At 45.5% G+C, this 24,103-nt stretch overlaps 1 protein-coding gene across 2 annotated transcripts in view; it reads right to left on the reverse strand.

Annotated features, from left to right (window-relative positions):
- Positions 1 to 24,103, reverse strand: part of CLEC16A (C-type lectin domain containing 16A) — a 239,410-nt gene that overhangs the window by 208,496 nt on the left and 6,811 nt on the right. Inside the window, exons 2-6 of one of the 2 annotated variants that reach the window (XM_025370574.1) lie at positions 17,558 to 17,686; positions 12,926 to 13,059; positions 6,127 to 6,275; positions 3,899 to 4,010; positions 2,068 to 2,191 (exon numbers count right to left, since the gene is read on the reverse strand). In XM_025370574.1, the coding sequence (XP_025226359.1) occupies positions 2,068 to 2,191; positions 3,899 to 4,010; positions 6,127 to 6,275; positions 12,926 to 13,059; positions 17,558 to 17,686 (648 nt within the window). The remainder of the gene's footprint in view (positions 1 to 2,067; positions 2,192 to 3,898; positions 4,011 to 6,126; positions 6,276 to 12,925; positions 13,060 to 17,557; positions 17,687 to 24,103) is intronic. The other variant, XM_025370575.1, reaches the window with a different exon arrangement.

Raw genomic sequence — 24,103 nt, forward strand, 5'->3', positions numbered from 1 at the left:
AAAAAAAAAAAAAAAAAAAAAAAAAAAATCCATAAGGCTTCTGGCTTTCCCAATTGCTCCGCTGGGTCAGCCATTACCCATTCTTATTTCTTCCCCCATATCAGATCTCATATTCTATCTGCCTAGCTCCCGTCCCCCAGGACACTTCTCATCGGGTCCCTTTACCATCCTGACCCCATTTAGGTGCACCTCTCACCAGGCCTGGGCAAAGCTGTCACCCTGGAGCAGTGGTTCTCAAGTGAGGGTGATTTTGCCTTAAAGGGGACATTTGGCAATGTCTGGGGACATTTTTGGTTGGTACGACTGGGGAGGGGTGCTACTGGCATCTAGCAGGTAGAGAGGCCAGCGATGTTCCTAAAAAGCCTACAATGCACAGGACAGCCCCCACAACAATGGTACCCAGTTCAAGAGGTAAATAGAGCCAAGGGAAAGAAATCCTGCTCTGGAACTTCTAATCATCCCTCTGAGGACAAAAGCACCATCCTAATCTCTTTTTTAAAAGAGATTTATCGAAGTATAATTCACGTGCCATAACATTCAATTATTTAAAGTAGACAATGTCATGGTTTTTGGTAGATTCACAGAGTTGCCCAACCATGATCGCAGTCGATTTTAGAACACTGCTATCCCCCTGTGAAAAAAGTCCCTTATGGCCAGGCGCGGTGGCTCACGCCTGTAATCCCAGCACTTCTGGGAGGCCAAGATGGGCGGATCATGAGGTCAGGAGTTCAAGACCAGCCTGGCTGATATGGTGAAACCCCGTCTGTACTAAAAATACAAAAATTAGATGGGTGTGGTGGCGCACACCTGTAATCCCAGCTACTTCAGAGGCTAAGGCAGGAGAATCACCTGAAACCAGGAGGTGGAGGTACAGTGAGCCAAGATTGCACCACTGCACTCTAGCCTGGGTAACAGAGTAAGACTCTGACTTAAAAAAAAAAAAAAAAAAAAAAAAAAAAAAAAAGCAAGCAGCCCCTTACTTGGCTGGATTTGTGTCTCACACCTGTAATCCTAGCACAAGACAGGAGGATTCCTTGGGCCCAGGAATGCAAGATCAGCCTGGGCAACATGGCGAAACCCCATCTCTACTAAAAATCAAGAAAATTAGCTGAGCTTGGTGGCTTAGGCCTGGTGGTCTTAGCTACCTGGGAGGCTGAGGCAGGAGGACTGCTTAAACCTAGGAGGTCAAGGCTGCAGTGAGCCATGATCACCCCACTGCTCTCCAGCCTGGGTGACAGAGCAATACTCTGTCTCAAAAAAGAAAAAAAAGCCCTATACTCATTAGCAGTTGCTTCCTAAGTCCCCACACAACATCCTAGCCACCAATCTACTTTCCACCCCTATAGATTCACCTATTTTGGGCATTTCACTAAGAATAATGCTTTTGAGGTTCATCTATGCCATACCAAGTGTCAGCGCTTCATTCCTTTTTTTTTTTTTTGAAACTGAGTCTTGCTCTTTTGCCAGGCTGGAGTGCAGTGGCATAATCTCCACTCACTGCAAACTCCACCTCCCGGGTTCAAGCAATTCTCCTGCCTCAGCCTCCCAAGCAGCTGGGACTACAGGCGCGCGCCACTACACCCAGCTAATTTTTGTATTTTTAATAGAGATGGTGTTTTACCGTGTTGGCCAGGACGGTCTCGATCTCTTGACTTCGTGATCCACCCGTCTCGGCCTCCCAAAGTGCTGAGATTACAGGTATGAGCCACTGCACCTGGCTCGCTCTATTCCTTTTTATCGCCAAACACTATTCCATCGTACAGATAGACTACATTATGTTAATGCATTCATCAGCTGACAGAGCCCCTTGACCTTCTCACCAGCTGTCTAGCAGCCCCATCTATGGCTGTAGTGAATTGATTTACCCCGCCTGCTCTGGGAGGCCTCTGAGTTGTTTCCAGCGTTTCATTATTACAAATAGGTGAGCAGGACGTTTTAGAGTACGGAAGTACAGGCTACACAGAGGTAGGGGAGTGCTGTTAATGTGTTTGTTTTTTCTTGACGAAAACAGAATTCTCCCGTAACCACCCTGTCTACCTACTGAGTGGCCCTGGGGGTGTCACTTACTCCTCATCTGTCTGCACGCAGTCATCAAGTTCGATCACGTGGCTCCCAATGAACCAGACCAAATTGGAGAAGTAAGGAACAGCAGTTTTATCTCGGATGTAGTGCAGCATGGCCTGGTTATCCACTGAGAAAATTCACAGAAGAAAAAAAAGTCAAGCTACCAAAAATAACTTGGGGAAGATTTAAAAAAAAAACAAAAACAAAGCAAAACCCAAAAACCACAATGAAAAAGCCCTCTGCTATAATCTGAAATTGTCTGTCTTTCCTGGAAATACTTAAAAATGTTTATCTTATTCGTAAAACTATAGTCATCAAGGCAGTTCTTATGATATTTTACACTTAAATTAGCTGGGCTAAACATTATTAGTGCATGGGAGAGCCTACTTATCAGTAGCAGATTGAGCTAGACTACACTGAGAATTACACCATTCTCAAGCAAGGTTCCTGTATTTATACATAAGGATAAATTAAGAAAGCGGAAAACCAGAGGTTAATAACTTACATGACACTGGAATAAGGAACACAGGAATCGTCATTGAAGGAAAGGCAAAAAACAGACAACAGTTAACAGGATTAGGACCTGGGAAGGTGAGAGAGCTGCTCAGGGGGAGAGAGGCTAGGGCAGGAGGCATCTGCACAGAGAGATAAGGTTAGAAGGGAACAGCAGAAAACAGAGCAGGAGGCGCAGAACCAACTGTGGCTTGGACCAGGGTCACACACTTAGAAACCTGCCAGGTTGGCTGGTGGCCAGAGGTCCAGCGTGTGACCTGGGAGCATGGGCCTTGACCCCAAAGGGGCAGCTGCTTCTGTGCCAGCTGACCCCCCACCCCTGCAGGACTGTGGGCTTCAACTACCAAATCTGAATCTTCAAGGTGCAAATCCAGATTATCATGGAAGACCTCTCAATTTTTAAATACCGGCAACTACATATTTTTTCAAAAACTAAGCCAATTAAAACACGTCTGATGGTTGGATATGGCCCACAGGCCCTCAGTTTGCGACCCTGGATGGGTCCAGCTGGGCTCCTACAAAGGTTCTTAAATTTAATGTAAGCCCAGTGCCAGGCTGAAGTAAGTCCCTGAGGTGCCCCCACCCTCATTAGGGAGTAATAACATTTTGACTCATGAAAGTCAAAGCCCTTTCATCCCTGAGAAAATAGTCCCATCTCTACTGTGGTGACTCCAGGGAAAATAACCCAGGCATTAGGCAGAGAACTTCCAAGCATTGCCTTGGAAGGGCAATTCCAGTTCAGGAAACCTGTGGCCAGGCAGACTTCGTGTCAGTGCAGCAGAGAGTGGGGGAATAGTTTTTTCCCTGGGGCAATGTTTTGGGCATTAAGAACATCTTGAGGGAAAGGAGGAATTTGTTAGTGCTGGGCTTTGCAGCCTGTTGGGAATACAACATTGCCCCCTGCTGTTCACAATGTGACATGCTTTTAAATATTACTTAAAAGTCAAATTACCCCTTAGCTGTATTAAAGTACATTTCACAAGCCAAGACACAAAAATTTAAATGACACATTAAAAAGACAATTTTGCTTTCTCAAATTCTAAAACATAGTCAAAACATAGTCACTCTGAATCCCACACGTGCCTCTCAGGACATCCTACTTCCATGTAGCAGCATGAGCAAGACTTCCACATGCCTGGAGAAGGCAAGGATTTCCATGAGCGGCCAGCTAAATGCTAGGGGATTCCAAGTTTTTCATGAGAGAAGCTGCCACGGCTCATCATCATTGCGCTCCCTCGTGACAATCAGAGAGCCATACGCACACACACGGGAGCGCTTGCTGCCAAGTCAGAAATCAGCCGAGACACAAGCCCACGAGGACACTTACCTTTATAAACGTTCAAAGTTATGGTTCTTACAGCAATTCTAACCATGCTTTCAGGGTGGTTGAAAAACTTGATGGCTTCTGTGTACAGGGCAAAGTCATTGGTGTGCTAAAACAAAAGAAATAAGGAAAACAAATTACAAGCCCATAAGCCAGGCCTGGCCTCACCTCAACTCTCTGAATTCCATCAGGAACTTCAGAAAAAGCCAAAAAAAAAAAAAACGTTGCCAATGTGAACCGTTAAGTCAGTGGTTCATTCCCAATGGGGAATGTGGAAAGGGATGGGAAGGCAAAGCCACAGAAGAAACAGAAAAGAGTCCAAGTCCGTGTGGTGGTGCACACCCACAGTACCAGCTACTTGGGAGGCTGAAGTGGGAGGCTGGCTTGAGCTCAGGAGTTGGAGGCTGCAGTGAGCTGTGATCATGCCACTGCACTCCAGGTTGGGCAACAGAACAAGACCCTATCTCAGAAAAAAAAAGAAAAAAAGAAAAAAAAAGAAAAAAGAGCAGTAGTAGTGGTAGTAGTAGTAATCACTGATTCATTGGCTGGGAGTGGTGGCTCATGCCCAGAATCCCAGCACTTTGGGAGACCACGGAGGGAGGATCACTTGAGGTCAGGAGGTTCAGACCAGCCTGGGCAATGTGACAAGACCTCATCTCTATTTTAAAATTATAATTAAAAAAAAAAAAAAAAAAAGAGTCCAAATAATGTCACAACTGGGTTCATTACCTGTTCTATCACTTCTTTTTTTTTTTTTTTTTGAGATGGAGTCTCGCTCTGTCGCCCAGGCTGGAGTGCAGTGGCATGATCTCAGCTCGCTGCAAGCTCCGCCTCCTGGGTTCACGCCATTCTCCTTCCTCAGCCTCCCGAGTAGCTGGGACTGCAGGCGCCCGCCACCACACCCGGCTAATATTTTGTATTTTTACTAGAGACGGGGTTTCACCATGTTAGCCAGGATGGTCTCAATCTCCTGACCTCGTGATCCACCCACCTCGGCCTCCCAAAGTGCTGGGATTACAGGTGTGAACCAACGCGCCTGGCCTTGTTCTACCACTTCTAACCTGTGCAATGTAGTATTTCTAAACCTCTGTTTCTACATCTATAAAATGGGGATAATAACATCTACTTTATGGTTTCCAGGACTAAATGAGATCATTTCTGGTCCCATGCTTACCCCAGCACCTGACACCTAAGAAGTACTCAGTGGGATGCAGGGAAACACGACGGGAAGGCTGGCGGGAGCCTTCTGAGAAAATTTTCTTTGGAAGTTAGAAAGGGACACAAGAAGGGAAGTGATCTCATCAGGCATTTTGGCAGCGGCACCCTGTGACCATGACGGGTTGCACTTGAGGATGGATGCCAACCATATAGCCAGCAGAGCAGCAAGATGGGAGAGCCTGGGTCCTCGCTGATATGGTTGAAGCACAGGATGAACCAGCCCCAGCATGGCCAGTGCCTGGACCTTTCAGTATGGGAGATACATTGACCCTATTGTTCAAACTCCTTTTAGGTGTGAGGACAGGAGCAACTTATTTAAGTTGTTCATTTTAATAATTCTCCCAAAGAATGTCAGGGACATTATCTTATCAAGAATAGCAACGTCTATGATTGTAGGGAGCTACGTACATACTAGGCACTTTGAAGACATCATCTCATTTAATTCAACCCCTAATAACCCTACAAGATATATATTCTTATCCTCATTTCTCAGATGAGGAAACTGAGGTTCAGAAAGGGACTGGGACTTCCTGAAGGTGACACAGCAGGGAAGTAACAAAGCCAGTCCTGACTGGAGTTCCTGTTTTTCCCACAGGGCAACACTTCCTCAAGACAACATCTGGGCATGTCTCCTCTCTGCCAAGTATAAAGCTCTCAGAACAAACGGAATTTTACATTAAAAATGGAAAGGCTGGCCAGGTGCTGTGGCTCACGCCTGTAACCCTAACACTTTGGGAGGCCAAGATAGGAGGATCGCTTGTGCCCCGGAGTTCAAGAGCAACCTGGGAAACATAATAAGACCCTGTCTCTACAAAGAATTAAATTTTTTTAATAGAAAGGTAACTTAATTAAAAAAAAATTTTTAAGCATGCCAAAGTCAAAAGTGTTGCCGTGAAAATCCTAATAAGCATATAAGAGCTTTGTAAACAGACACGAGATCATCCAGATCTAAGGCACTGCCATAACTAGTTTAGCTTACCACATGTGCCCCTCTGGCAATTACTTACCTCATTATAAAAGAAATGGACAGTGTGGTTGTTGAGTTTTAATGAAAGCGTTTTCAGGAACGATATATAATAGGCCATAATCTCCTCATCAGAAAAGTCAAATTTATGAACGATGATAGAATTTACATAGTTATTTGACAGCAAATAATCTAGAGGGGAAAAACAAACAAACAAACAAAACAGGTTAACTCTTGCTGGGGAAAAGATAAGCCAGGTAACAAGCAGATGACCACATTAATGTACTTGAATTAGGTAAGCCTCTGGGTTGCTGGGATTAAACACGCTAACTGGGAAGAGCTTAACTTTTAACCAGCAAAGAGATCATCTTTGATGCACAGTCACCAGGAAGTTCAAAGGCATCACCGGAGAACAGCCCTTCCCCGCCCTCCCACACCAAATAAATAAAAAAAACACTCCAACATTTTCTTTTCATTGATGGCAAAGTTCAACAAAGAGCTGGGAGTAGGGGGAGATTAGCTGGTGTGTGGGCATTTTCACAAACCACCCATGGATGAGGGTAAAAAGCTACCCACTTCTGCCATCACAAATCACATCAACTCTGAATGCCACAACAGGCCACACTAGGGTTTTTTTCCTCCTTATATAGCAACATGATTTCATAAAGGTCACTTTCTGCTGAATCCCTACCATACGCCGGCCACTGGGCTGAGTGCTTTACATGACCATCAACCATCACATGATCCTCCTCATTCTTCCCATTTTGCAGATGAGCAAAAACATCTCAGAGACGTTAACTTACCCGTGCACAGAGACAGTCACAGAGAAGGGATTCAAACTTAGGTCTAATGTCAGTTTGTCATGCATTATGGGGGCCCAATAATGAAAACTGGGTGATGAGGGCCCAAGGGCACTGGGGTCAACTGAAGAGCAACCCCCACTCCCCAGCTCCCAGCCCCTGGCCCTACAGAAATGCAGGCCAGTATGGTGAGTGCTTTCAACTGTGAAGAGAGGCAAAACCAGATTCCAACACTGCATCTCCTGATCCTGACGTGTTCGCCACTGAATAAACTAGCTTTTAAGGCTGTGCTGGCCAGCAAAAAACACGTCTATCAGTCAGCTGCAGCCTATGGCCTACAGTTCGATATCGGTGTTGGGCCTTTGCCAGGCATATTTCCCTCTGTGTTCTTGCCAGCCACCTGCAAGGCAGGCACTGCTGTCCCATCGCCTATCCTTCAGGCTGCTGTTGTGTGAGCGCTGCACCAGCTCACCTGCCCGGCCCCCAGGACAGCTAAAGGCAGAACACAATTGACACCTGCTGGGGGCATGGTTTGGAGCCTTGTTACTCAGAGTCTTGTCCTCAGATGGGCAGCACAGCAACCCTGGAGCTTGTCAGACCTGCAGGATGTTGGGCCCTGGCCCTGCATCACGGAGTCAGAATCTCCAGGGGTAGGCCCAGCACTCTGCATGTAAGAAGTGTGCACGGCTCCCCACACGTGCTCATGTTTGGGAGGCTCTGGGTCCAATCGTGGACTTGGACTGGCCTGCCTGTGTCCACATCTCACCCCTGCCACTTCCTAGCTGTGTTATGACCTTGGGCAAACTGCCCACCCTCCCCACGCCCCAGTTCCATGAAGCCAAAACTTCCTCATGAAGTTGTGGTAAGGATGAATGGAGAAAATGCACAGAAAGCACTCAGGACAGTAGTAGTAGTAGTAATCACTGATTCACTGGCTGTATGAATGGACAGTATGGGCCACAATGCAAGCACTCGATAATGTTAACGGCCATTCTTCTTCTTATTACTGTTATGTGGACATTCAAAATCTCAGCTTTAGCCAGGTGTGATGGTGTGCGCCTGTAGTCCCAGCTTGAGCCCAGAAGTTCAAGGCTGCAGTGAACCATGATCGTATCACTGGAGCCTAGCCTAGGCGACAGGGTGAGACCTGTCTCTAAAAATAAAACAAAGAAAATCTCTATCATGTTCCGAGACTGAACACAGTTGCTCTTGGGTGAAGAGGAAATAAACCATTAAGTTATCTGGAGCCGTTGAGGTACCTAACTGAGGTCAATCAAAGTATTACTCAACGGTCTGTTGGGAATCATCAAAAACACCACAAAGAGGAATCCGGGAGCCTGGGATCGTGACGGAAGCCACAGTGTGGGCCCGTGGCGTGGTCCTCCCTGGCAGCCAGTTCTCCGGGAAAGCCACTGCATTCAGAAAAGCCACTGTGCACTCTGAGCAGGCATGGCAGACAGGCTGTGCGGTCTGTAGTCTCAGAAGAGCGGTTTTCAAAATCTGCTGAGCATAACAACTCCTGAGGCAGTGCTCGGGGATCCCTCCAAGCAAGGAGTCAACGGGTCTAGGGCAGAATCTTAGGAATCTTAATGTTTCTTAAAATGGGGTTATATACATCACAAATCCTAAGTGGACAGTTTGACATATGTGGAAATATACATACATGTACATGTATGATATGGTGTGGCTGTGTCCCCAACTAAGTCTCATCTTGAATTGTAGTTCCCATAATCCCCACATGTTGTGAGAGGGACCAGGTGGAGATAATTGAATCATGGGGGTGGTGTCCCCCATCCTGTTCTCGTGAGAGTGAGTTTTCACGAGATGTGATGGTTTTATAAGGGGCTTTCCCCTTTGCTGAGCACTCATTCTTCTCCTTGCTGCTGCCATGTGAAGAAGGACGTGTTTGCTTCCCCTTCTGCCATGATTGTAAGTTTCCTGAGGCCTCCCCAGCAATGCTGAATTGTAAGTCAATTAAACCTCTTTCCCTTATAAATTACCCAGCCTTGAGTATATCTATGTATGTAAAACACATATGTATGTTGTATCAGTCCATTGAGAATGGACTAATTCTCAATGGACTGACATAACACACATATGTGTTTTACATACATAGATATACCTCACAAACTCTAAGTATCCAGCATGATAAATTTTTACATATACACACGGTGTAAGCACCATCCAGATCCCACATCTGACATTTCCAGCTCTCCAGAAGGCTTCCTCACGCCCCTGCCCAGTCAGTACCTGCTACCCCAATGCAACCCTTATTCTGCTTCTAGCACATTAGACTCATTTTGCCGGTCCATGAACCTCATCTACTGGAAGCAGACAGTACACACACTTTCTATGTCTGGCTCCTTTCGCTTATTACCACATTTGAGGGCTTTCCAGTTTGCTGTGCATGTGATGGCAGTAGTCCACTCCTTTTTTTCTTTTGCTTTTTGCTATAGAGTATTACATTCTCTGAATAGTCCAGTTTATTTATCCACCTGGAGTCTAACATGGGTAACATGTCGCCCAGGTGATTCTGATACCCAGAGCACTTATTTTTCTTTCTGTATCATTCCGGCTCTTGCTGGGAGAGAAGGAGGGAGGGGTAATGGGCTGGCAGGATAAGGAGCTGTTGGGGTTTCTTACTGAGCCCTGCTGTGACTGGTTAGTGGCTTCCAGACCACCAGCAGCACAGACGCCATACTGGGAGCTTCAGACGTACAACTGAGTCTCTTAGCTGCACCCTGGAGCTAGGACAGCCACAGGCTCCCTCCACTCCCCAGCAGGGACTTTTCCAGGGCCTCCAAGAGATGACTCTGTGGGTGGTGGGGGGCCACCATAGGACAGTTGGAGGCACCTCTATTATCAGGCTGGGATTTTTCTACTACCCCCTCACTGTGTGGCTGACTTTCTGTGGTATCCTTTTCTAATAAACCCGGGAGCCTGTACGTAATCTCAGTCTCTCGGGACTCTGTCACTTAGGTCACTAACCCCAGCAGGCAACAGGTGCATTTGTGAAATGGCTGCTTGTAATAGTGAAAAGCTGGAAACCACCTAAACGCCCATGGTCAGGTTAAATAGATTATGGCACAACAAGCTGCCACTCCTAAGCCAAACCAGGCAGGGTTACAGAATGGGACAATAAGATCTAAGATACACTGGGTGGCTAGGAAAAAGAAAAGCAAACAGCAGAATGGCTGGTGCACAATGAATTGTTAGGGTGAAATTCTGCAGAAACTTGACTTTATATTTTTCTAACATTTGGCTTTTCGTTGTTTAACAATGAGGACATTTTTTCTTCTGTGGTTAGAAAATAAAAATAAAAGCAAAGGTCGTCTATCCTCTTCACCCCTTACAAATCCAAGTTCTGTCAACGTGCAATGATGTCTACCCTTTTTGAAGGGCTTATAAAAGCACTGTGGTGAAGGGGCTATAAAGCCAGGGGCATCTACCTGGGTTTCCCACAGCAGGGTACCCTTTTTGGTGCCAGGACAAGAAGAGCCACACATACTGCATGATCTCACTTATAGGGAGAATCTAAGACAGTCAAATTCATAGAAGCAGAGAGTCAAAGGGTGGTTACCAGGGACTGGGGAGGAGGGAAATGGGGAGACACTTATCAAAGGGTACCTTGCACGATGAGTAAGTTCCGGAGCTCTCGCGTACAGTACAGTGACTACACTTCATCCTATTGCGTTACAGACGTGAAATCTGCTAACAGGGCAGATCTGACATATTTTCATCACAAAATGTGCGTGCACATACCTCCCACACACAAATGTGAGGTGATGGATAGTTAATACACTTGATTGCAGTGATTATTTCACAATGTACACATATTTTTTGTGTGTATATATTAAATCAAGTTGTACACATTAAATATACATAATTTTTAAAAGCCATATAATTCAGAGAAAGCCTCTAAAAGTCGTAAGTTTTGATTGCCTCACTCCCATCTCAATCCAGTCACCCTGTGCCTAGCTGGGCTTTGAGAGGCTTCCCAGGGCAGGGACACTGAGGGTGATGCTGCCTTAAAGGATAAAATTGATCCATGGCCATGTCCTATCTGCCAGACCCTGTGCCTTGCTCTGAACACCTGCTCTCACGCTCACGCCCAGCCACTCTATGCCGCAGCCACTGTGCTCTCCTCTTGACAGATGCACAAACAGCAGCTCAGAGCCTTTACTGTCCAGGCACACGCAGGGAGCAAGTGTGGGGCAGAACTGGGCCTGGGACCTGGTTTAGTCTGAGTCCAGGAGCTGTGCCACTGAGCTGGATCTTCCCCTCAGAGCTTTCAGAAACCGCAGTCATTTCATACCCAGTGAAACAGGCACTGGTAACAAGGGAAACCATTTAGGGAGACAGGAGTCGGCCCACATTTGTCAACCTGCGGTCACTGGGAAGCATAAGGCATCTCTGAGGCAGCAGCACCACCTAGCGGCAGCTGCAAGAGCCATCACTCAGCAGCCCTTTCTCCTCTCCCTCTTGACCAGAGGAATGCCACCATCTCTATCTACCTCTTTCTGCCCACTGCAGACTTTTTTCAGACCTGTCCTGGGGACTGAGAGCCTGCCTCTGATATAGACATTTGGCCATTTGTCCCCCACTTCTGGCGGGCAGGGCCAGGGCTTGGTGAAGTCACCTTGGAATAACAAAGCTAGCAGTCTAGCATGGAGGATTAGGAACCAAACCAGCATTTATCAGCCTCGGCACTGGGGACAATTTGGGCTGGGTAATTCCCTGTTGTGGGGGGCCTGTCCTTAATGTATAGCAGCATCCCCACCTTCTATCCACTAGATGTCAGCAGCACCCCCAAGAATGTTTTTGATGATGCCATATGTCCCCTCACTGAAGATCACTGAGCTAATCACCTGGGATGAAACCCCTTCTCTCTTCTGGCTTTGCTACAGCTGGCGCCTGGGTGTTAAAATGAAAGCACTGACAGCACCTGCCTCTCGGGGTGGTTGTTACGGATGAAGAAACTGAGGCTTAGTGAGGGCAGGTAAGAAGTTCAGAGTCACACACTCACTAGCTGGGTGGAGGGACTGAAGCAGGAGGGTTGGTACCAATGCCCACACCCTTGCCTGCCCTCTGGCCGAGGTTCCTTGTCCTGCTTCTTCCAGTGCTTATTCCACTGGCTGATGATTCAGTGACCCCAACTCTTTAACAGCAAGTTATAAAGAAGAAGTGCAAACACCCCCAGCTCCATCAGTAGAGGGGAACCCTCTCATAGTACCCAACACACAGAAACAAACACAGGGTTAGGGACTGAACTGTGTCCCCCTCAGGTTCCTGCGTTGAAGCTCTAATGCCCACTGTGACTGTATTTGAGGACAGGGCCTTTGGGGAGGTAATTAAGTTTTATGAGGTCATAAGGGTGGGGGCTCTCATCCAATAGGACCGGAGTCCCCATAGAAGGAGGAAGAGACACGAGCTAGCACCCTCTCAATCTCTCTGCACTCGCACAAAGATGAAAGGCCACGTACAGCAAGAGGGTGGCCGTCTGCAAGCCAGGAAGAGAGCCCTCAGAAACCGACCCTGATGGCAACCTGATCTTGAACTATTTTTGATTGGAGACGAGATCCTGCTCTGTCACCCAGGCTGGAGTGCAGTGGCACAATCACGGCTCACTGCAGCCTCAATTTCCTTGACTTAATCAATCTCCCTGCCTCAGCCTCCTGAGTAGCTGGGACTACAGGCGCACACCACCACGCCCAGCTAATTTTTATGGTTTTTTGTAGAGATGGGGTTTCTCCTTGTTGTCCAGGCTGTTCTCAAACTCCTGAGCTCAAGTGATCTGCCTACCTTGGCCTCCTAAGGTGCTGGGGTTACAGGGATGAGACACCATGCCTGGGCAATCTTAGACTTCTATCCTCCAGAACAGTGAGAAACAAATCTCTATTGTTTAACCCATTCAGTCTATGGTACTTTGTTAGGATAGCCCAAGTAGACTAATATACTCAGTAAACACAGAGAAAACCATGCTAAACTTCACCCTGCTAGATGCCCAGCAGTACAGAGGCAAATACCAAGGAATGTCCTTACAAAGTGAGGTCTCGTGACTGATATTCTCAAAGAGGATGTTCAAGGTCTGCAGCAGCTGAACGCACACATAACGGCCTGACTTTTGCCGCAAGATGTTCAAGAAGAAAACAAACATATTCTTCTCCAGGAAGAAGCTGGGGAGAGAATGGAAAAGCGTCAATGGTTTGCTTCCACGTGTGGAAACGGAAATTATTATCTGGTTTCATTCACAACATAAGTATTAGATTCACCCCTCTACCCCAAGATATCTGCACAGATCATGCCACCCATTGTCACCTGCCACAACTGGAATTCACAGCAAAGGAATAAGATAATTCTGAGTATTAAATGAATTTTAGCGCTGGGCACAGGGGCTCATGCCTGTAATCCCAGTACTTTAGGAGGGTGAGGCAGGAGAATCGCTTGAGGCCAGTTCAAGACCCAGCCTGGGCAAAATAACCAGATCCCTGCCTCTACAGAAAAGAAAAAAAAAAAAAAATTAGGTGGTGGTGCATGCCTGAAGCCCCAGCTAGTCAGGAGGTTGAGGTGGGAAGATCACTTGAGCCCAGGAGTTCAAGCCTGCAGTGAGCTATGATCAGGCCACTGCATGCCAGCCTGGGTGACAGAGCCAAAAAAAAAAAAAAAAACAGTTCCCAAAAATCTTTACCCCTACAGCTTTCTTCCCCTTAACCACCAGTTTAATCATGAGAAAACCATGAGACAAACTCAGATTGGGGGACATTCCACAGGAGACCTGGCCAGCATTTCTCAAAACTTTCAGGATCGTAAAAACAACAGAAGACTAAAAAAGAGTCACGGAACAGAGGAGGCCGGGGAGATACGACAACCAAATGTACTGTGGTTCCCAAATTGTCAAGTTCTAGGGGAAAATAACTAGAAAGAAATACACAGGTACTGATGTGGTGAAGAAACCCTACTAACCCATCCCCAAGTCTGTTTCTGCCTTTCTCCTTGTGGATAGGATACTTGTCTGTCCACAGCCTAGCGGCACTGGATTCTGGGGGTACACGTTGGCTCTTTTAGTCTTGAAAAGGAAACAGACCATCCAATGCCTTTCTTTAAAGGAAGAGAATGATGTTTCTAGTTATGTGTTCTCTGTACTCAAGCTAACACCAGATTAATCTTGCATCTGGGACACCTGGAAGAAAGGAGGTGTGCCTGCGGGTTGACTCAGTTGTGAGTGCCTCTCTGTCCTTGTCTGGCATCTCCACAGTGGTGAGGTCATGGGCCTGGAACTTACTCAGTGCTGCCTGATTCTGTCTGAATCCATGAACAGGTAAATCAATAAATTTAAATGGCCTAAAAAACACCCTTACAATCTTCTCCAACTCGGAGGCCCATCTGCCTGTAAATGCCATTCATGTTGACCTCCAGAGTATTTCTGTCATGTGGCCTATTTTGTCCACCTTTGGTTCAAGTTACATACATCAGTGACTCCTAAGGGTCACCAGCAAACTCACTGCCGCACTGTGACCAACTTGCGAGCTTGTTAAAATGCCTGTACCTAGATCTTGCCCCAGCGATTGACTCAGTAGTTCTAGCATAAAATCCATGAATCCAGATTTTTAAAAACTCCACAAGGGAGTGGGCAACTCGTTGGAAAAAAAGGGTGATTGTAGGATTGGAGCATCTTATAGTACCAGGAAGTAATAAGTGCTCAAAAATCAAAAAGAACAGAGCATATCAAGGGGACACAATAACCAGCCTGAAAGAGCTCCTCATAGCCAAAGCTGAAACAACTTGAGCAACAAAATGACAACATATTGAATTACACTGAATTACAGCCCAAAGTATAAATAAATATCCATGAGTCCATATTAATATAAGCAAATGACAGCATAAATAAACGAAACAGAAGAGATGAACTTTCCATGCAGAAGAATTTCAAATAATATATGTAGATACTGCCCCCTTCTAGAAGGTAGAACTTAACCCCCACCCCCTCATCATGAAAAGGTGGGGTAGACTTGGTGACTCACTTCCAAAGAACAGTGTGGGGAAAGGAGAAAAGAGTAGTTTTATAGTAGAGAAACCTGGCAGACAGCACCTTAACCAGGTGATAAAGGTAACATCACCAGGATGTCATGTGGACATTGTGAGTGCCCTGTGATAATGGCATGAGAGGGGCACTTTACCCCTACAGCTTACTTCCCCTTAACCCCCAGTTTAATCATGAGAAAAACATGATTTCCCCCAAACCCAGATTGGGGGACATTCCACAGGAGACCTGGCCAGCATTTCTCAAAACTTTCAGGGTCGTAAAAACAACAGAAGACTCAAAAAGAGTCACGGAACAGAGCAGACGGGAGATATGACAACCAAATGTACTGTAGGAACACGGATGGGACCCCAGGACAGAAAGAGGATATTAATGAAAAGCTGGCAAAATCCAAATGGGGGCTGAAGTTGACTCAATAATACTGTACCAAGGTCAGTTTCTTAGTTTTGCCCAGTGCACCCTAGTAATGTAAGACACTTACAATGGGAACTTTCTGTACTATCTTTGCAACTTTTTTATAAATCTAAAATTACTCCAAAATTTTAAAATGCAATAAAAACAAAATTTTCTTAGGGACTTTGTTGGATAGCTGTTTAAGAATCATGGGGACTCCAAGAGCTCAGCAGCTGTTCTAAGATGACAGATGGACTAAGAAAGTCCATTCTAGGCAGGGTGCAGTAGCTCACGCCTGTAATCCCAGCACACTGGGAGGCTGAGGAGGGAGAATCGTTCAAGCCCAGGAGTTTGAGACCAGTCCGGGCAACACAGCAAGACCCTGTCTCTAAAAAAAAAATAAGTCCATTCCAGTCAAGCAGGGGCACAGTTTCTAATCTTTAACCCAAAGGTCTTTCTCATTTCCAACAAGATATTAAAAAAAAAAAAAAAATCCGGCTGGGCATGGTGGCTCAAGCCTGTAATCCCAGCACTTTGGGAGCCCGAGATGGGCGGATCACCCGAGGTCAGGAGTTTGAGACCAGCCTGGCCAAGATGGCAAAACACCGTCTCTACTAAAAATACAAAAATTAGCCCTACATGGTGGTGGATGCCTGTAATCCCAACTACTCAGGAGGCTGAGGCAGGAGAATCGCTTGAAGCTGGGAGGCAGTGGCTGCAGTGAGCCGGGATGGTGCCACTGCACTACAGCCTGGACAACACAGCAAGACTCCATCTCAAAAAACAAAACAAAATTCCCCATGTATCCTTAAAGGAAGCTAGTTCCGTGTATTAACACAACTTCATTACATGTTTTGCTTTGGAGATCATATCCAGTGTTTACAGGTTTGCATTTTCAAGAGTTTGCATCTCCACAAGTAGCTTTATTGGATAACCTTACTGATGCAAATATAAACCTATCTTGAACCTATATTCAGGAACTTGCTCAGTGCTGCCTAATTCTGTCTGAATCTATGAAAGGGTAATATCCTTCTTACTAGGATATCTAATGAGAAGTCAGGTTAAAAATAGAACACCTTTACTTTCCAAAAATGAGTTTTAAAAGTGGCCTCAATATTTATAATACACACACACACACACACCCACCCCGTGTTTGGTGGTTGTCATAACCCAGTCCCAAATCCTTCTGCACTAAGACATCAAGGCAGATCTATTAGGGAGGTAGTTCACAGTTAACAGCCCTTGCTTTTTTTTTTTTTTGGAGACATGGTCTCACTCTATCATCCAGGCTGGAGTGCAGTGGCAAGATCATGGCTCACTGCAGCCTGGACCTCCTGAGCTCAGGCAACCCTCCCACCTCAACCTTATGAGTAGCTGGGACCAGAGGCACACACAACCATGCATGACTAATTTTTAAATTATACATAGAGACAGGGTCTCCCTATGTTGTCCAGGCTGGTCTCAAACTCCTGGGCTCAAGCGATCCTCCTGCCTCAGCTTCCCAAAGCACTGGGATTACAGGGGTGAGCCACTGCGCCTGGCAGCCCTTGCTTTTTAACTGTCCAGTGAGGCATATCTGGCTTTATCATCTGCTATCATTTATTCCTGTACCAGGCACTGGACAAAGAGAACTTTTTCCCTCTCCTTTAAAGGTAAAGAAACTGAGGCTTGGGAGATGAAGAGCCTGGCTGAGGACTGCTCACCTAGGAAGTAGGAGAGTTGGGGGAACCCCTCACAGATTCTGGGTGTGTGTCGCCTTTCCACCGCTAATCAGCTATGTGACCTTGAGCAAAAAAGGGGACACCAACTGGGCCTCTACCACGGGGTGGGTGGGAAACTTAGCTGGATTGTCTCATCAGGAGCTCAGCCCTGTGCCTGGTCATCAGTAAACATGGTAACTGTGACTCCCCCAGGGCACGGGCCTTCTGTTCATGTCAAATCTAACCACCAGACATGTTCTCCTTCCTTTGGGAAAATAATCAGACACAACCTGGAGGAAAATTACCCATGACATTTTCAGGTTTTCTAGAGACACTCATTTCCATAACTTCCCCATTTTTGGCTTGCATTTCTATAGTGTTTCAAGGGCACTTTTTTTTACAGCTAGACAGAGATAGATATCTGGGCAAGATCAAATTAGCGTCAAATCCTGACATCATCCGGAATGACTCATGGTATACATTTAGAAAAACATTCAAAGAAGAATAATTTAAAAAACAGCAATCATTAGAAACCCTTACTCAAATACAGAACTGTCATTTTGATCTCCCCAGATCAGGATCTCGGTGATGGAGCGGATGGTCTCCACTAGCAGGTTCCGGTTCTGTTCTGTGACTGTGGTGTTTTTGGTCAAAACGTGGTAGAGATACCTGAGAGAAATGAGAGAAAAGGAAATGAAAGGTTACCAACTGAAATGCAAGCCAAGTTCAACGACCATTAGCAATATTTTGGAGACAATACAGCAATGCTTTCTCAGGTTTGGGTAATGCAATTTCCCATTCAGATTAGATGTAACTCACAACCCAAGAAAAATAGCAGACAAAGCTTTGAAGGGTTAAACCAAGGACACACCAACCCAGACTGAGACAAGAAAATCGTCAAACCCTTGAAGTCAGCTATTCTCAAACTGCAGTGTGCAAGAGAATCACCGGGAGAACTGAATCAAGTGGGGGCTCCTGGGGCCCCCTGGGAGATTCGGATTCAGCAGGACTGAGAGAAGAGCAAGTAGCCACCTATTTCACATGCTCCCCATGATGTTGATGCCTTCAGAGCAAGTGGGGACATACAGCTCAGGCTGGATGCCTAACACGGGACCTGCAGCCAGGCTAATGAGGTTTAGAGAGATGGAGCCACAGCTTAGGAAGGCTGGGTCCCAGAGCAGTTGCTGGGACAAAATTCACATGCAATTCCCTTTGGAATGCTCGCAGTCCCTCTCAAGTGCAGTGTGCCCATCAGAACTTATGGCTCAAATGATCTGGGTGGTTTGCAGGCCAAGGGCAATGGTCTTATCTGCTGAGAACAGACTGTTAAATTCACTGAGTTAAATGGACTGGCTGGGAGCAGTGGCTCATGCCTGTAATCCCAGCACTTTAGGAGGCTGAGGCGGGTGGATCACCTGAGGTCAGGAGTTCAAGACCAGCCTGGCCAACATGGTGAAACCCCATCTCTACTAAAAATACAAAAATTAGCTGGATGTGGTGGCAGAAGTCTGTAATCCCAGCTACTCCAGAAGCTGAGGCAGGGAGAATTGCTTGAACCTGGGAGGTGGAGGTTGCAGTGAGCCGAGATCGCACCATTGCACTCCGCCTGGGTGACAGAGTGAGACTCTAAATAAACAAACAAACAAACAAATGGGCTGGAGAGGCTATGGTGCTGTACTTCATCTACCCAAACAGGCCTGAATGACAGGTGCTGGAGCAGAGACAGGTAGACACCATCCAGTCCTCACGGCCTCTTTACTGGTGGGAAAGACCAAAAGAATCACCGAGACCAGTCCTGAGCAGTGCAAAGACTAGAAGTCTGGCTGGACGCCCCGGGAGTGCCACCAGGTACAGCTTTTAAGACAGCTTCTCCAGGGCCCACAATCCCAGCTAACTTCACCTGTCAAGGGAGCTAAGGCTTGAGAAGGAAAAGCAGACACCAAGAAGAAGCAACTCAGGAAAAGTCCCCTCCCCTCCTGATTTCTTTGATGGCCAAATTCAGTATACAGGGCTGGGGGTCTGGTGAGAGCAAGGAAGGAAAGGGCTAGATAGGACTGTCCCATTTACAATCTCTAAAAACGGGTAAGAGATAAAGAGGAAGCAGCTTGAAGATGAAACAATAAAGAACAATCTGCTATTTAAAGATGCTGGGGTTTATTTATTGATACTGTTACTGTTATGCTTTAAAGACCTAGTATAATCAAGCATTTAATTTATTAATTAGAAATTGCATGTAATTTTTAATATGCAGTAATTAGAAGAACCCTCAAAAAAACACAAATCCTCAACCATTTGTACCCAAATCTACCAACAAGGATGCAGGTGGCGGCATAGGCCCAGTTTCCCTCTGTAATTAGGTAAATCAAACAGCACTTGAACCACCCTGGGATGAATTGTTGGAGGACCCGCTCCCAAATCTATATCTTCATCTTACCTCAAGGGCATCTTCCCCAAGAATTTCAAAGAGCAGAGTTTTCCAAATTGCAGTTCCCAGGCATCTTGCATCAGAATCACCTTTGTAAGTTGTCCCAGACCCACTGAATTGGACTTTTGGTGCAGGGCCCCAATCCCACTGAAGTTTGACAGTCACCGTACCACTCCAGCTGTGGCCATCAGTGATAGTCCCCACGCAGTCCCCTATGTGCCCGACACCCTGCCAGTGACAATGCATTGTTGGCAATGTGGGGGAAGGGCAGATCCTCCCTCCTCTCTTCTGTGCACATCTATTAGCATCACACATCATACTCCTGGTCAAAGGAAGGTGGTGGCTTAGGTGAGTGGGTCTGCTCTGAAGATCCCCAACAAGGCGAGGAAATTTTAAATTCTTTAGGACAACATGACTTCAACTGATGGGACTTTCTGCTTAGAATGCCCTTGCTGTCCTTGTCAACCAGTAAACTCTTACTTATATTTTAAAACCCAGCTCGGGCCTCTCTTTGTAAAACTTTCCCTATGCCCCATCCTAGGTGGATTTATTTGTTCCCTCCTCACTGGCACCTCTGTACCCACACATTTGCTACTGCACAGCCCACCCTCATTTGCAAAGATCTGCCTCCCTTACTAGACCTGAGTTCCTCAAGGTCAGCACCATCACCTTATTCATCTTGGTGACTCCAATGTACTCCAAACATCTGATACACAGCAGGTGTTCAATAAATGCTGAATGGGGCAGGGGATGGTCTTTGTGAACATAACTTAGATGAAAGCATACACGACTGAACATAGCCAGGGATCCAAATGCCAGACACGGCAAGAGACAGTGCAGAGCTATGGTGAAGAGGTCAGGAAGTAGAGAAAGTCTGGTATTTCTTGAGAGGTACTAGAGTATATGGTCAATTACAAACACTGGTATAATTAGAACATATGAGTTAATCACAGACACTGGAATGCCTGGGTCTGAGCACACCTCCATCACTTATTAGCTGGGTGATCCTGAGCAAGTTACTTTTTCTCTGTGCACCTCAGTTATCTCACCCGTAAAATGTAAACAGCAGTGGTACCTAAACACTTTATCTAAATACTTTACCTATTTTGGTGGTGTCGGGAGATAACAGATAACTAACCTGGCAGTTACTATGTATGATACAAGTGTTAGTTATTGTTATTGTTGCCCTCATTAAATAATTTCTTCAGGAAAAAGTCCTAGTAACTACCAGAAGGCCCTTACAGGCAGAGAGGGCAGGGCAGTAAGTCCTGAAAAGAAGATTCTAGGAACCCTCACGTGTCTGGTTCTCTGCGAGGGCTTCATGTGACCTACAGACTCACAGTAACCTGAAGATGTGCACACTGTTGCCACTGCACAGGCCAAGACAGCAAGTGAGGTTTGGGGACGTTCAGTAGCTCGCCCACAGCCCTGTGGCCCGGAAGCAGGGTCTGAGAATTCCGTTTGTTTCTTGGCCACTCAATATTTGGCGTTCTTTGCCCTGGTCGGTGGCGCCATCTGCTGGGTATGTGATGATGTTGCATGGGGGCTTTCCCGCACTAACGAAGCTGGGTGCCCGTTCATATATGTTTATGGAGTGTTTGAATATCTTCTTTTGTGAGATGCCTGTGCAAGTCTTTTGCCTATTTTTAAAATGAGGCTGTGTGGCTTTCTCTTGCTTGTTTGGTGGGGTTCTTTATATACTCTGACCACAAATCCTTTACTGGAGATACATATTGCAAATACTTTCTGTGATGGTGGCTTACCTTTTCGCTCTCTTTATACTGGTCTTTGGATGAGCAGAAGTTCTTAATTTTAATGTAGTTCAATTTATCAATCTTTTCCTTGGATGGTGTTTCTTGTATCAAGCTTAAGAGGTTCTTACCTACCCCAAGGTTATAGGGAAATGCTGTTTTCTTCTAACAGTTATTGTTTTACTCTTCACATTTTGACTTTGAGTACATCTGGAACTGATTTCTGTGTATGATGCGAGGTATTAGCCAAAATTAATTTTTTCTATATGGAAATCTACTTGACTCAGCACCATTTACAGAAAAGGCCCTCACTTCTCTAGTGCACTCCAGCGCCACCACTGTCATTAATCAGGTGACCACCTGTGTGGGTCTCGTTCTGGATACTCCAGTATCATTGATCTATTTGTCTATCCTCGTATCAAGACCACACTGTATGATTACTGCAGTTTTACAGTAAACCTTGCCATGTGGTAATTAAGTCTTCCAACTTTTTTCCTTCTGTTTTTCAATATTATATTGGCTATTCTTGGACCTTTTAATTTCCATATACATTTAAAAATCACCTTCTTCATTTCCACAAAAATACCTGCTAAAATTTCCTTAGACTTGCCCTACATCTATGGCTAAATTTGGAGAGAACTGACATATTTACAAGAGTGTAACATTCTGATATTTACAGCATTTCTTTCCACACTTACTTGACAGGAGTCTTGCAGATCTTTTGTTAGATTTGTTCCCAGGTAGTTGATATTTTTTTAATGCTATTGTAAATGATATTGTTTGAAATATTCATTTTCTAAATGTCTTTTAATGGTATATGGAAATACCCACTAGATTTCAAGCTCCAAGGCTCAATGGGGGTTACACCTTCACCTTGCTCGTCTTTCTGTCCCACAATGCCCTAGCACACTGTTTTACACAACATTTGAGGAAGAGATTCTCAATATACATTCGCTTGAATGTAATAGGGGAAAAGGCTGAATGGATTAAGATTTAATGTTTTAATGCTCTATCTAATTTCAGGGCTTTGGAAGATCAGGTAATTCAACCACCTCAGAAAGATAAACATTTTAATAACTTTTTGTTGTTGTTGTCATTTTTTGAGGAGTCTCTCTCTGTCGCCAGGCTGGAGTGCAGTGGTGTGATCTTGGCTCAATGCAGCCTCCACCTCCTAGGTTCAAATGATTCTCCTGCCTCAGCTTCCCAGGTAGCTGGGATTATAGGCACAGGCCACCACGCACTACTTTTAGTAGAGATGAGGTTTCGCCATGTTGGCCAGGCTGATCTTGAACTCCAGACCTCAAGTGATCTGCCTACCTCGGCTTCCTAAAGTGCTGGGATTACAGGCATGAGCCAGCCCACCTGGCCCATTTTAATAACCTTCTGATTCTAAACATAACATTCACTTTAGAGAGGTCAGAAACTTTGACAACAATGAAAGAGAAATGATAACCATGGCGCCTAGAGATGACTCTGTTGCTGGAGTTGTGATCTCTTTCCTTGGGTCTTTTTCTTTACTATGGATATTGACATAGTTGAGGTCATGTTGCATTATCCATTTCCATGCCAATCTTTTTCCACACCTCAGCTAAAACAAAGGCACTTTTTTTGGTTATTGACAACTGTTTGCAAATATCTGTAATGGCTACACAGTATGCCATTGAAAGGACAAGCACAGTAGCAACTCTTTCCAAGGGCATTAAGATTCCTAATTGTTTGAGTGATAACAATGTTGCTATGATCATCTTTGTGTGCAAAACTGTGTCCTTATCTCAGAAAAGTTTCAAAAGACAGAAGAATTACCTTGCTACTTAATGGCAGCAAATTAAAATGTTTCTCTTACAAGGATAACCACTGTTACAATGATAATGTTTTTTCTCAAACTATGTATCTACCTCAGTAAAACAGTGGAAGCTTCCTATTACTGCCAGTCTCTGAGTGCTTGGTTTAATATTACTGCCAGTCTCTGAGTGCTTCGTTTAATCCCGGAAACAATCGACCCTCTGGGGATGATGCTCTGGGAGCTGAGGCACCTGCCCAGGGCCCTGGTGCAGCACAGGAGGTGCCTAGGTTAGAACCAGGCAGGCTGAACTCCAGACCCCATGATTATAACCCTTCTAGGACTACAAAAATGCAAACAATGAAGTAAGCAACAATTATATTGGCCAAGAATTTACATGAGGTTATGAATGCCTAACATACAAAACAAAACAAAAAAAAGAAAATAAATTTAAAAAACACCAAATAGATAAACCAAAAAGCATGAAAATATTATCAGATCTTACAGAAAGTCCTTATAAAGTCCTCTTACTCCCATTTGTCTGGAAAAGAGCCAAAATTCTCATATTCCCAACAGGAGCTCTGCAGATGCAGTCTCAATATCGGAGCTTTGCCCGTTAGCTAACTCTCCACCGACAGATGAGCTTCAGAGTTTGAAATGCCTGGAGAAGAGAAACTGCAACCAACACACTCGAGGTGCATCACCAAGGATGATGGACATAAACAAATCCCGCCTCAAGAGCCTCTGCTTTCTCAAGAGAGTCACTGATTTCACAAGTTAAACCACTGCAGTTAATAAAGCCCCATCCCCTTCAAAAACTAGGAATTCAGTCCATTGCAGAGACAGAAATACTAAGTCCAAGTTCATTTCAGTGACAGCATTTTCTGCAAGTGTTATGCCTTGCACCATAATATGGTATTATTAGGATGCTCCTCTTTCAAGATTTTGAAATGTGTATTTGCAAGCTGGGGCGTGAGAAAGGATAAGCAGAATGATGGGAGGTCTGGGGGTTAGAAATTTACCCCCCAATGTCCACACAGCTCCAAATAACAATGTCTCAGGTGTGGTACAGGGATGGGGGACACAGAGCCTGTGTCTGTCTGGCCTTTCCAGCACTTGGGCAGAGGCAC

Source organism: Theropithecus gelada, chromosome 20 (genome assembly GCF_003255815.1).
Source record: "Theropithecus gelada isolate Dixy chromosome 20, Tgel_1.0, whole genome shotgun sequence".
In the NCBI taxonomy this organism is placed as follows: Eukaryota; Metazoa; Chordata; class Mammalia; order Primates; family Cercopithecidae; genus Theropithecus; species Theropithecus gelada.